The sequence below is a fragment of the Mirounga angustirostris genome, unplaced genomic scaffold (assembly GCF_029215605.1).
Source record: "Mirounga angustirostris isolate CCGP_5_RB_7025 unplaced genomic scaffold, mMirAng1.0.hap1 SCAF_7, whole genome shotgun sequence".
In the NCBI taxonomy this organism is placed as follows: domain Eukaryota; kingdom Metazoa; phylum Chordata; class Mammalia; order Carnivora; family Phocidae; genus Mirounga; species Mirounga angustirostris.
The window spans coordinates 47047060-47061311 of record NW_026991715.1 but is presented as its reverse complement, the minus strand read 5'-3'; the positions used below and the strand labels follow the sequence as shown (position 1 = coordinate 47061311).

The window sequence follows — 14252 nt, the reverse complement described above, 5'->3', positions numbered from 1 at the left end:
GGTACATGAGGGAAGAAGGCTCTTCACTGAACACCTTTTTATATTTTTAAAATTTCAGAACCACGTGAATATATTTAAGTACCAAAAAAAAAAAATCTCAAGTGTAGAAGATAGACTAGGAAGCAAAAATACAAACGAAAACAGTAAGAATGATATATATGCATAGTCTGTGCAAAGGATGATGATGGTAGCTTGAAAACATCACTGAGAACAGAAATGGAGAATCTGACAGGAATTTAAGACATAAAAACAATACAACTTGGTAATGAAGTGGGTATGTGAAATCTGGAAGATCAGGGGGTTGAGAGAGACATGGGTTTCTGCGTTAAACAACTGGATTAGATACTGGACAACTCAGAGACACATAGATCAGAGCAGGACCCAGGTTAGAGGGTAGGAGGGGCAGTGTTTAAAAGGTCCTGAGTTCAGTTTCAGACATGGTGAATTTGAAGTACCTTTGAGACAGCCAAGAAGAGGAGAAAGGATTTCAAGTGGGGAACTGGATATTTGCAGGAGGCTCTACAGGACAAGAAGAGCACCTAAGACAGAGCCTAAGGAAAGCCAACATTTAAAGACTGGGGAGAGAAATTGAGTAAGGATGGCAATGGGAATGAGTGACCTATTAGGAAGAGCTGGAGAGACTGGTTCTTCCAGAAGTAAGGCAGAAAAAGTTGTTCCAAGTAGGTATTATGCAAGTAGGTCTGTATTTAAGCTCCAGAAAGCAAGGATTATAGCTGCCCTGCTCACCACTGCTTCCTGACACCTAATTTTCATCTCAATTAGGAAATCAAATAATGGAAATGGGGAGAAGGAGGGAATCAAGTAATGGAAATGGGGGGAAAGACCTGTGTACATCCCTCCCCTGAGGAAAGGATTCTTATCAAAAAAGAACAATGCTAAAGCATCTTCACATACATTTATCTCATTTTCTCCTCACAATGTCCCCTAGAGGTGAGTAAAGATTATGATCCCTATTCTACAGAAGGAGAAACAAGTTCAGGGTGATTATCCCTTGTCCACAGCCACAATGCCAAATCCAGTCTCCTGGTTCTCTCCACTGCTGAAGAACACATCCCAGAACCTTGGAGCTAAAGTTGAACCATGAAGGTATCGAGGCAGGCATTGTTAGCCCTAAATCAAACATAAATTTAAGGAAGGATACTGAGATGTTTGTAAGCATTTGTTAGCACATTTCTCTTTCACAGGAAGATATAGATAGAGACACACAGTGCTGTGAAGAGTCAACCGCCGGGGTTATATCCGTATCCCACAGGGATTGGGAGCCCCTAATCCAGCCCATGCCCTTGATTCTAGAGACAGACACACACAGAGACACACACATGCAAATGCACAAAGACAACTATAGATTCTTTATCTAAATGCATCAGAAGAGACTCTCCAAACAACTCATCTATGTGCTCTCAACTTTCATATTTAAGCTTTTCCCAGTATCTTGCTAAAATCCTTCTGGGAAATCTGACACCTGCCTCCTTAACCTCTTCTTAGGGAAAATTTTGACAAGCTACTGATTATCCACTCTCACTGTTCCTTCTGATGACCTGAGCTAAATAAATTCAATTTCTATCCTCACAGTGGTTATTTCCCCCAATACTCATGACTTGTTGGTTGTTCTCTATTGGGCACTGAGGGCCAGGACCTACAAAGAATCGTGCACCCGAAGGGCTTGGATGGGGACTGACTATCCTATGGTATAGTAGAAGGCATGCTACAACCCTTCACTGCTTGGGTCACAGCAGCCATGTGAGACTTGACTTTTCTGTTTGCCACATAAATATCCAAGTATTTTAAGTAGATTTCAATTCAGTTTAGAGAAAATTCCAGTCTCCTTGGCCTAAAATGGCAAAGGGGTCAACATCCAGATATTTTACAAAAACTGCAGGATATACTCAACTCATTATTTTTGTCGTACTAAAAGAGAAAAGTGTTAGAAAGAGTAATCCAGGAATCACTTTCATTTGACTTGAATTACACAAGGCATTTTTTCTTAAAATCCAATAGGTTTTAAAACACTGTCATATTTTAAAAAATATGATAAATTTTTAAATTTCTTTAATGGATCATTTAATTTACATACATACAGATTTTTGTTCTTGCCCAGGTGGGAAGATATCTAATAGCAAATGTATAAATACATGAACAATGTTTCTCAAGTTTTTAAAAAAACCAAGGGTTTTTTTGTTTATATGTTTTTTTGGGGGGAGGAGTATGGTAAGCTAGTGTTAGAATTAACATATTTCTTCAAGAGTGTGGGGGAAGGAGGAGGCACTGCAGAGGGAAAATGGCCCACAAATAAAATTTTACTGCAAATAATCTAATAAAGTCTACACACATAAGCTGAGAGGATGTGTGGGGTTCCTAATCCTGGATTAGAATTCAGAATACTTCAATTCTAAACAGAGTTGGGAAAACTATGTGTCATCCAGCAAATCACTTAAGCTCCTCGGACCTCCATTTCCTCAAACCTAAAATTCTATAATGTAGGAATAAAAAATTAACTAGGTGATAGAATTAGAAATCTTTTCATGTGACTGCGTAGAAAACATCCTCACTTAGTAAAAAGAATGCGTGCAAAGATTAACTTCTTGGTAAATAAAACATAAATTTACTCTGAACACAACTCAACACTTTAGGAATATGTAATACTATACATTATAGACCAGGAAATTAAATGTCTACAATAATAACCTTCCTAAAACAGCATATTCACTTAGTAAACTTTAATACTGAAATTTAACTATTTAAATCTTAATATGTCTTGGTTACATGCATGGAAGTGTTGCCTAAGCCTTGTATAAAATGTAGATTTGCAAAATTTATTTCTACTTGTTAGTGGCTATCTATAAACAAAGACAAACCGTTTCTTGGCATTTAGCTTTGAGAAAGGTAGGCAAAGAAAAATATTATTCGTGTGTTTATACATTTGCTATTAGATATTCCCCAAGTTGGGCAGGAATCAGAATCTGTATATATAAATTAAATGGTCCATTAAAGAGTTTTAAAACCTATCATATTTTTTACCCTTATTTATATTTATAATTACAAATGCTATAACTTTTACAACTGTATAATTAATCTTTGTGGGCATTTTATTACCAAAGCTTACTTCTTCAAAGTTTCAAGCCTTTAGGGAAAGTGAAATTATCTGGCAAAAAAAAGTCCAACAGTTTAATTGTCTCTCATTCCCAGCTACGGATGTGTGAATTTCATTTACCCTCTTACATAGGAAGAGAGTGAAAGGAGAATTCATGGACATGAAGGACCACTGTCCATGTACTTGACTTCCCCTGTCTGCTACTTGATTTGGTTCTGATTTAGTTTTGATTTATCTCAGTATCAAAACTCCCTTACCCTGGGAGTTCTCAAAATTAAGAGTATATCAAAATTCTTAAGGCCCACTGTGAAAAAAAAATGGATACCTAGGCACCACTTCAGAAGTACTGAATCAGAATCTTTGCCAGGGGGGTAGGAGAACGATTCCATATTTGGAGAGGATGTTTAACATGGTGGCACAGTGTGGATCTTCATACTGGAAAGTATTCAGGCTCCAGAGGCATCAAACAGACACCTCTCCAGTCTACTGAATAAAGCATATTTAAGACACACCAAATGAAATTTCTGTCTCATGTCAAGGAAACAGTTGCTTCTAAGCATTAAGCAGCACCAAACCCTTTTGCAAATTTTAAACTGAGAAACCGAGACGCATTCACAACTGGTTTATGCTATGTTTGGTATGTGGAATTATTCACAGCTTTGCGTTCTAATAGGGAACTTAATGCTTTCTTTTCTCTTCTTAATCTGCTGGAAAACAATTCAAACAAAAAAGAAATGAAAGGCTTTAGTTTACCTCCTCATCTTAACTGTGACCTAACTGCTTTAGCAATACAGTTGTCTAACTAATGCTTTCACCATTTATATTTATGTACAAGTGGGGTTTTTTGGTTAAAATTAAATTATCAATTTCAGTCTACAGAGGCAGAATGCAGGCAGGAGATGTCTACACTGTAGAGGTGATTTATTCAGCCTCTTTTAGGAGACCTAGAAGAAGGCCATCTCCTAAAGTTTCAGGGCTCACTGTTAAAGCTAGGATACATTACGTCTGTGACTTACAAAGGCACCGGTATACCTGCCTTACAAGCTGCAGGCAAAATCCTGACCTCCACCACTGGCACCAAGAGGGAAAAGGCAGGGCGGCAAACTTCAGTGATTCATACTCAAAAGAAGCCTTTCTACAGAGAAGACAAGAATTTGAAGACTGCTGAAAAAGAACATGCACTGAATAAACACACACTTGAAAAAAGATTGAAATTTTATTCTTCCTTAAACCCTCCTTTCAAAGTAGTGGCCAATACCTCCATTTCATTTACAATACTGTGAAAGCTGCAACATTCAGATCCTTCCTCACCTTCCGTTCTCTGCGGTCAACCTATGTAATGCTACTGCGATGCCGGCGGTGTCACGTCCTCCCCAGGAGCTGTCGGAAGACAGCCCAGCTTCTTTCTTTAGCTCAGAGGCTACTGACAGACGGAACCCTGGCATGTGCCAGGCTGTGCTCCCCCAGCAAGCCACCTTCCCCTCAGCTAAATGCCAAAGAAGTAAGGAGCACCGTCATCAGCACAGATCTCAAGGGAATTCACGTAGACCATCACAGGGTTTATAGCTCCTCCTCTAAAATTTTCCTCTCATCTGACTTTATTTCTCATTTCTATCATCATTCAACTTAACCTCAAAAGTCCAATAATAAACTATTCATGTACAGAAATAATCACCTATTTTATATGGATGAAAAGCAGTAAAGTATTTGCACACTTTCCATGCTCATTTAAAAATGCAGAGTGTAAACAGAGTGCATTAACAGGTAGGTCATTTTCTATAACTTCGCTAAAAATGTATTGCTTGGCACACAAACATAAATATTTAACTGCAAAGTTCTCAGAAAGTCTTATTTTTATATAACCCAACTCTTCAGATTTATTAAAAGAAATCTACTGGAGCGCCTGGGTGGCTCAGTGGGTTAAGCGTCTGCCTTCAGCTCAGGTCGTGATCCCAGGGACCTAGGGTCGAGCCCTTCATGGGGCTCCCTGCTCGGCGGGGAACCTGCTTCTCCCTTTCCCTCTGCCTGCCACTCCGCCTGCTTGTGCTCTCTCTCTCTTTCTGTCAAATAAATAAAATCTTAAAAAAAAAGAAATCTACTATGTTTGCAAGCTTCAAGAATAGTTTGCTCAGATGATTTTAAAAGACGTTGTTTAAAAAACGGCTTATAAATATTTTCCTCAACACTGCCCTGAAGACTCATGTCAATTAACTCATCACAGTGACAGTGATAATAGCAATTCAGGTTTACTTCTTTAACCCTCCTGACCTTATGAAACAGGTATTCTTTACTGTCCATGTTTTACAAATAAAATAACTGAGGCCTGAACAGATTCAGTTACTTGCCCCCATTAACAAAGCTGGAGAGCAAAGGTAGTCTCACTTAGGGTTAACTTCTTTTTTGTGTGTGTGTTTAATGATGTTTATTTTGGCATTCTTTGAATTTGTGAAATACTACAGAAACACTGACAAATTTTAATAAGATAATACAAAAATCATTAAATATCTTTTAGTAGAGATTCTTTAAACAAAACAGGGTATACCACACAGCAGCAAAAACTGATGCATCTCTGAGAATAGATTTTCAAAAATATTATTAAGTGAAAAAAGGGTTGAAAAAAGATATTTACAGTGTGGTATAATTATATAACTTATCAGATATCACACAACCATGTTATATGTTGGTATATATACATACATACATTATACATACATTACATATATGTATATTACATATAACCAGGCTATCTAGATATATATACTGGATGGCTATTTAACAAATTAATGGTACTGGTTGCCTCTTGGGAGGAATAAGGATGTGTGGATGAATATAAAAGCAACCATATCTTTATCAGTTATATTTTATTTCTCAAAAATTACAAAAATATTAAACATGTATCTTAATATTATAGAAGTATATAAAATTCTACAAAATTATATAATTATTATAAAATATTCTACTTTTCTGGTGTTTTGAAAATGTTACCATAACAACTATTTTTTTTTCAGCTTTTAAAAAAAGATTTTATTTATTTATTTATTTATTTATTTATTTATTTGAGAGAGCGAGCCCACAGGCAAGCAGAGGAACGGGTAGAGGGAAGATGGAGAGAGAGAATCTCAAGCTGACTCCCTGCTGAGCTCGGAGCCCAACATGGGGCTCAACCCACAACCCTGAGACCATGACCTGAGCCAAAGTCAAAAGTCAGATGCTCAACCCACTAAGCCACCCAGGTGCCCCATATCAGCTTTTAATAATATATTTTTTTCCAAGCTGGAGAAAGTATACTAAGGAAACCAGTCTATTATACCACATGCAACATCCCCTCTCCCTTCCTTGTCTTCTGGCATTTTTTTTTTCCCAATTCGTTAATACCCATCACCAGGCTAACCCATCCCTCCACCCCTCTCCTCTCTAGAACTTAGGTTAACTTCTAAGCTCATCAACACTCCGAGTCGTCTCAGTGTGAGAGGTAGGAGAGACCCATTTGTGGGGGAGATGGGAACAAGTTCATGGAGCCAACATGGACAGACAAAGAGCTGGTTAAGGACAGAGGACTGGTGAGGAAACCAATCACAGTTGGTAGTGATCCTCTGTAAAGCATGAGAGTGGGGAGAGTGTCAGCAGTGACTATAGCGTGTGAGGGAAGGCAAGATTTGGAGATGAAAGAGAAAGAATGAAGGGTATTGGGCTAAAAGTTAATTGGTTGTCTCGGTGTTACCCTAGCAAATTCCTCATGGACTAGAGATGTGATTCCTCCAAATTAAGACACTCAAGTTCTAAGACTACTTCTCTTTTGCTTAAGCAAAATGTTTTTCATGTAAAGACAGTCATGTGTACATGATCATGCATTCCATCAATTTTGTAAAAAAAAAAAAAAAAATTTAAATTATCTTAGAGAAACATCTAGTTTTAGTTAAAATGTAAAGTTAAACCTAGTAATTTTTGGCGGGAAATTGGGCAATAATTACTCAAAAATGCATGTACCACTTGTTCTGGCATTTCTACTAAGAATCTATTATTCAAAAATACTTGCACAAATTCACACACACACACACACAGGAAAGTCACAGTGGTACTGCATATAGTAGGGAAAAAACAAACAACTTCAAAATCATTCAGAAGGTTAATGGTTAAATATACCCATACTATGGAATACTATACAACATTTTAAAAACAGTAATAGACCTGTTTGAACTAACATAAGCTACCCATCATCTATTAAGAGAAAAAAGCAAAATGCAGAAAAATATTTTTAATTGTTTTTTAAAAACTTCATATGTGTGTGCACAAAGAAAGCGGTCTCAAAGAATACAAACTGCACTGTCAGCAGTAGTTGCTTTGTGGGGTAAGAGAGCTGTTGGAGACTAAGGGAGGGAGCTGTTGGGAGAAGGAGCCAATGAGGATTTGTCTTTTTATCTTCATATAATTCTGTACTACTATACATTTTTTCAACATATTTTTTTTTAACTGATTTAAATTTTCTCTAAGTTTCACACTGCTGCACTTTAGGACAGCAAATTCAATTCTCTCCTATAGGATATATTTGCGAACTATATTAATCACCAGGAGATCTTACCTTTGTTTCACCAACTGTCAACGCCTGAATATTCTATGATAGAAAGAATATGCTTATAATAACCAAATTATCTCCCTAGGATACTTGTAAAAACTGGTTGCTAATGCAAGCCCAAGTACAATGAACATGACCATCCACAGGGAAACAAAAGGAAGAAAGATGTGACATAAGGCCTTCATCAAACAACTCCAACTGTCACCCACTGCTAGATTCGGAACATGCACGTGTACAGGAATAAATCTCCAAGTTCCCAGGAAGAACAAAATGGAATGAAAAATGACAGTGTTACTTTTTGTTAACAAATTCCGAGCACCTACGGCTTCTTAAGTATTGTCCTTAGGGAAGGTACCAAGATACACAAGTCATAGTTTCAGCCCTGATGGAGTTTACAATCAACTAAAAATAAGCTACACAACGAACACAGGATTGCTGAGTAGGTCTGCCTGTTTGTTTGGAATCTCTAAGAGACCTGAATGGACTGATATATAAGATGGCTGGGACACAGAGGCATTTCGAGGCTAAGTTAAGCAGGAGTAGCAGGCATGAATGGAATTTATGGCGTTGGTTTTATTAGAACCACACTCAAACAAATTGAAATGTCTGATCAAAGAACAACAACAACACAGAAGTGCACACTTGGGTGAACTACAGGAGGTGCATGTGTGCGGCATGACACGAGTGCCTCGTGCGTCTCTGTAGAAGTATCACCACCAAAGTCATAGAATCAGAGGTGGAAGAGATCTTACATGCCATGTGTCAACTGCACCTGACACATGGATATATCCCTTTTACTTCTGTGACTGAAATGGTATTTCTGGGCACATGACACTGAACTCAGGGAGGAGTCTAGCCTACATTTGCGATTGGCCCAAGCTCTAGGAGTGAAAGGGCCACTGCAATGACCACCCCCTCCCCACCACCACTGTTCCAAGTCTGGACCAATGCCAGCTTTCTCTCAGTCTGTCCTTCTTTGCAGCAATGTGCCCAGTACAGCCTAGCTCATGGGGGCGAGGAGAGGGGGGTGTCACGAAACCAAAGTGCCCAAAAAGAAAGGAGAAGAAATACATGCCAGAAAGTTAGAGGAAAGTAAGATAACCTCCAACTCTGATATCATTCATCCCCCAACTGGTTTCTTCTCTCATGAGTATTTCTGGATACCCTAAACATGAGGTAAACTCAGTTATATTGTAGTATTATTATTATACATGTATACCTTATTAAAATTCTCCCAATGCTGTTAGAGAAGAGCATGACCATTTTAAATGAGAAAAAATGAATTTCACCCAAGGTCACTCAGATAATACATAGTAGAGACAATACTGGACTCAAGGCTTTCAGATTTTAAGTTCCATGTTCTGTCCCTACACCATGATTACCAATCTATATAATACATCTCTTTTAATAGGAAACATAAAGGACCAGAAAAGGCTGAGTTAACTAGGAGGGTGGACTAGCACTTGGAAATCAGTAAATTTCTAGAAAAGTACTTAGCAAAGACACCAGCATCTTTTTTAAGAATGTGGAAGTTGGGAAGTTTCATTAGAATGTAAAACCAAAAGCAAACAATTTTGCTGGAAAAAAAAATGCAGAACTACAACCAGCAATCTCCTTGGAGGGCCATTAACATCAACTATCTTACAGCCACTATTTACCATACAGTAGTTAGTTTTATAATCTAATCAAAATTATGTGGGGGAAATTTTATGAAAACACAAAGAAATGCAAAAAAAGTCTACTGAAAAGGACTTAACTATTACAATAACTAAGGCTATATTTCAACTACCTTTGCTGAATCTCTGACCTTGGATGTCATTAACCCATTCTCCTCGGTTTCTTCCCCTCGAACCTACTACAATTATAAATTTGCAATACCAAGCTGATAAGGAAATTGTTAGGAATAATGTGCCTGAAATTGTCTTGAAAAAGCTTTTAATTCCTCAGGATAGAATTCTTGTAAAAATGACATATTTCAAAATACAGTGACCCTACAGTGCCAACCCCCTATGCAATCGAAAATCCACATATAACTTTTGACTGCCCAAAAACCTAATTACTAATCGCCTACTGCTGACTAGAAGCCTTACCAATAATGTCAACAGTATCAACATGTAAATTTTATATATGTATTTTATACTGTACCCTTACCATAAAGTAAGCCAGAGAAAAGAAAATGTTAAGAAAATTTTTAACAGAAAATACATTTACAGTATGATACATATATTTATTGAAAAAAAAAACAGGTGTAAGTGGACCTGTGCAGTTCAAATCCGTGTTGTTCAAGGGTCAACTGTAAAAAGGAAAAGCAACCAACAGAATTTTAAGAAGTATTAGGATATGTTCACAAGTAAAACGAATAACCAACTGTTACCAATGTAGTTTCTAATTACTTACAAATTGTGATTTTCTTCTAAAAAGGCCTTAGATAAGGTTAACTTCTTTGGCTTTAAGATACTGATTCAGGTAACTGAATCTAAATCCTAGCCTGACTCTATTTATCTGGCCAAGTAAAAGTGATACTTCTCCTTAAGATAAAACTTAACTTTTACCAATCTTTGTGTTCAAGACATCTTTCTTCTCAAAGAAAAAACACACCCAAAAAGACCATATAAAAATGTACTGCTTTAATAGTTTGGAGAATACTTTGGGGGTGTTTGGAAGCAGGTGAGATCATATGGTCAAATAATTGAAGAATATTTCTTAATCCCACCCTCTAGTAAGTCATCAATCTAAGAATTAAAATAAGACCCTCCAAGGAGCAGACTCCCCATTTTGTCACTTAAGGTCATGGCCTGCTTCCTACCTCTCTTCTTTTTACCACTTGTCACACTATGATGGAAGGCAGGAAGGTGGCTCATGTTAACTGGCCCATTTCCAGGCTAGGAGCAAATCTCATGATAAATTAAGTGAAGAGGAAGCTGGCGGGATAAACTGCTCAAGTTCACTGCTCTCGTGAAGCCGCTCTCATACAAAAGTTATTTGAAAATCACATTAAGCCTAAAGCTAACCTGTATTCTGTCCTTGCTATTTCCTTAGATAACTTTTTCTTCTAATTTTAGAAAATCTGAAAGAAATACAATGTCACATGAACACTTTCTCGCATCCAACTTCAGATTACATTGATTCATTAGTCTTACTATTTCAATATGGAAGTGAATTTTCGAAGCTGTTAGACAAGAAATTCTGGGGGCTGCTGTTCTTCAAAACAAGGAAGACACATGCAGAACAAACAACTGATTGTTGATGTGGACCTCTGGTTAAACTAAAACTCAGAGACTAATGTAACCCTAATGGATTATAAAAATTCAGAGAAAAAAAAAAAAAAGAAAGAAAACACATAAAAGTTTGAAGAAATGGTGTATCCTATTCTTCTACCTCCACTGAACAATTTAATAAGAAGCCAGATAGGCTCCTGAGAAATCTCTGAGATGACTGTGAACTGGCCTGAATTTTCACAAAGCAACAACATTGAGCCAGGTGATAGGACAGAGCAGAAGACTACTTGAAAAAGTCCTTGAGTGCATGTGCTTTTGGTGGGTCAAAGGTACTTCTGTGCCACAGTTGTTTACAACACTGTTATTTAACAATGGCAGACTGTACCAAGTAAAATGCTTAACACACTTTAATAAAGCTGAGTACTAGAAGAAATATGGCTATATGGATGTTCCTCTGACATAAAAACCATTTTAAAAGTATCTTACAGCACCAGGAGACTTGTAAAAGAATGTTCGCAGTAGCTTTATTCAAAACAAGATCCGTAAACAGTGTAATGGACAAACAGTGATGTTCTCATGGCTAAAATATTCTAGAGGTGTGCTGTCCATTAAGGGAGCCCCAGCTATTAAGCACTTGCACTGTGATGATGCTGTGGTTTGAGATATACTGTAAGTATAAAACAGCAGATTTCAAAGACTTACTATGAAAAAAAGAGTATTACGTCAATTCTTTGTTGAATTTATATTTATGAATATTGAGATAAATAAAACATTAAAATTAATTTACTTGTTTCTTTTTAAATAGGCTACTAGAATATTTTAAACTATACATGTGGCTCACATTATGTTTCTTTTGGACAGTGCTGCTCTAGAACAATGAAAGTGAATGAACTACAGGTACATGAAACAATAGGCATAAATCTTACAAACATGACTTGAATGAAAGTCAAGTAAAACTAAAACTAGTGTTTAATGATGTCAACAACAAAATACAAACCACCACGGGAGTGATTATCATAAAAACCAGGCAGTGGTTACCATGGGGAAGAGAGAGGAGCTTGTGACAGAGAGGGGACATAGGGAACTCTCTCAAGTGCTGAGAATAGTCTATTTCTGGGAGATGCGTGTTGGTTCACTTTATTAATCTACACGTTCATATTTTATGCACTTTTCTATATGTTTTATCTCACAATTTTAAAAGTTTTCAAGAAATAACCTTAAACTTGCTTTCCTTAAACATTTATATTCACCAAAGTAATAAATGACTTTGAAGAAAACTAAAATAGAGTTGAGTGACTGGCCCTATATCTCATCGATATAACCAAAGAAATGTAAAAATGTTAGGCCCAAGAGCTGCTTAGTCAAGATTGTGTTACATTCTTTAATATATTTTTAAATATTTTTAAAATTATGTCTAAATGTTTTTAAAGCACAGCAACCTATAATTTAACCATATTATTTATCTTGTGTTAACAAACCCCATGAAATAGGTGGTGGGTGTATTTCTGACAAGTTGCACATATATTCTTGTAAATCAACATATTTGCAATGCACAAAGTAAGTAGCTGATAAATGTGTTTACAAATAAATGAGATAATGTTCCGTGTATAAAAATCCAAAAGAGGGCGCCTGGGTGGCTCAGTCGTTAAGCGTCTGCCTTCGGCTCATGTCATGATCCCAGGATCCTGGGATCGAGTCCCACATCGGGCTCCCTGCTTGGCGGGAAGCCTGCTTCTCCTTCTCCCACTCTCCCTGCTTGTGTTCCTGCTCTCACTATCTCTCTCTCTCTGTCAAATAAATAAATAAAAATCTAAAAAAAAAAAAAAAAAGAATATTAAAAATCCAAAAGAAACCATTTTTGAGATTTCTTATACACAATGATAGTCATCTCCTAAATTCTCTCTGAACAAGTTGTAATATTTTTCTAAGAATAATTTATTTTCTTACTATGAGGCATCCTGTCAGAAATGTCCTGCTTTGGGAGCGCCTGGATGGCTCAGTTAGTTAAGTGTCCGACTCTTGATTTCAGCTCAGGTCATGATATCAGGGTTGTGAGATTGAGCCCCATGTCAGGCTCTGTGCTGGGTGTGGAGTCTGCTTAAGATTCTTTCCCTCTACCTCTGTCTGGCCCTCTCTCTCTCTCTGTCTCTCCCCCTCTCTAAAAAAGGAAGGAAGGAAGGGAAGAAGGGAGAAGAAAGAGAGAGAGAGAGTGAGAGAGGAAGGAAAGAAGGGAGAAAAAAGAGAGAGAGAGTGAGAGAGGAAAAAAGGAAGGAAGGAAGGGCGGGGAGGGAGGAAGGGAAGAAGGGAGGAAAAGAAAGAAATGCCCTGCTTTGGAAAATAAATTTTAAAAGAAAATGAAAAAAAAATTCAGAGTATGAGCAAGTCAGTTAACTGATAAAAGCTGACAAAGGTGAATTAAATGACTAAGTACGTGTTTTCCATAACTAGTATCTAATATTTGATGAAATTTTCCCAAAAGAAAAAGTGTAAGAGACAAGCTTTAATAAATGACAAGTTTTTCTGAGCACAAAAGGCTTGGTATCTAGTAGAATACACAAAACACTTCAAAAGAAATGTTTTAGGATGCAAAACTAAACTTAAAAATCTCAGTATGTCAACTATACTTCAGTAATAAAAATAATTTAAATAAAAATAATTTAAAAATCTCTCTTGGCTACTTAAGAGCAATGCTGATGACCTAAATTCACATTTAATTCATTTTTATGCAGAAGAACTGAAATTATAAATGAAAAAGAGTAAGAGAAGAAATCTACAGAATGAATGCCTCTAACTCACCGTGAACTTGGTTGATTTCTGAATTCTGGGAAAGAATTTCATCTGCTAATTTCTGAGCAGTTGGCAAAACTTCTGTGTGGTGCACTGTGATCAAATACTGTACAAACTTCTGTAGTTGGTCTCTATTCATTTGAAAGAGAGTCTCTGAAATGGGAAGATGCAGTTTGACCTGATCTGGCTTGCGGATGCGGTATAAAGACAGTGCCACAACATGAGCACAATAAAATATGTCCTTGTTTCCACAGCTGCAGGTCACTGAGGTAATCTTGCAACGATCAAAGCTGATGGCCACGTTGCAAACAGTTTCTGGCTCCGATTGTATTGCAGGTTCTGTCACTGTGCCACTCAAGTGGAAACCTGTGTGAGAGAAAGGGAAGAGAGAGTTTAGCTGCTGCCTTCAGATGCTATGAACTATTTCTAATTCTTTGAAATGTGTAGGACTTGACAGCTGCAAGAATAAAATACAACAGTTTTTATTTTCAAGTAAAAACATTCAGGCCACTCAAACATCCTCTGCACCTCCCCCTCTCCACGTCTTACAGGTAAAAAAAGA

At 37.1% G+C, this 14252-nt stretch overlaps 1 protein-coding gene across 1 annotated transcript in view; it reads right to left on the bottom strand.

The window, feature by feature from the left end:
- ZSWIM6 (zinc finger SWIM-type containing 6) overlaps positions 1–14252 on the bottom strand; it is a 197911-nt gene that overhangs the window by 55212 nt on the left and 128447 nt on the right. The window contains exon 2 of the mRNA XM_045895326.2: positions 13700–14056. Within this exon, the coding sequence (XP_045751282.1) occupies positions 13700–14056 (357 nt within the window). The remainder of the gene's footprint in view (positions 1–13699; positions 14057–14252) is intronic.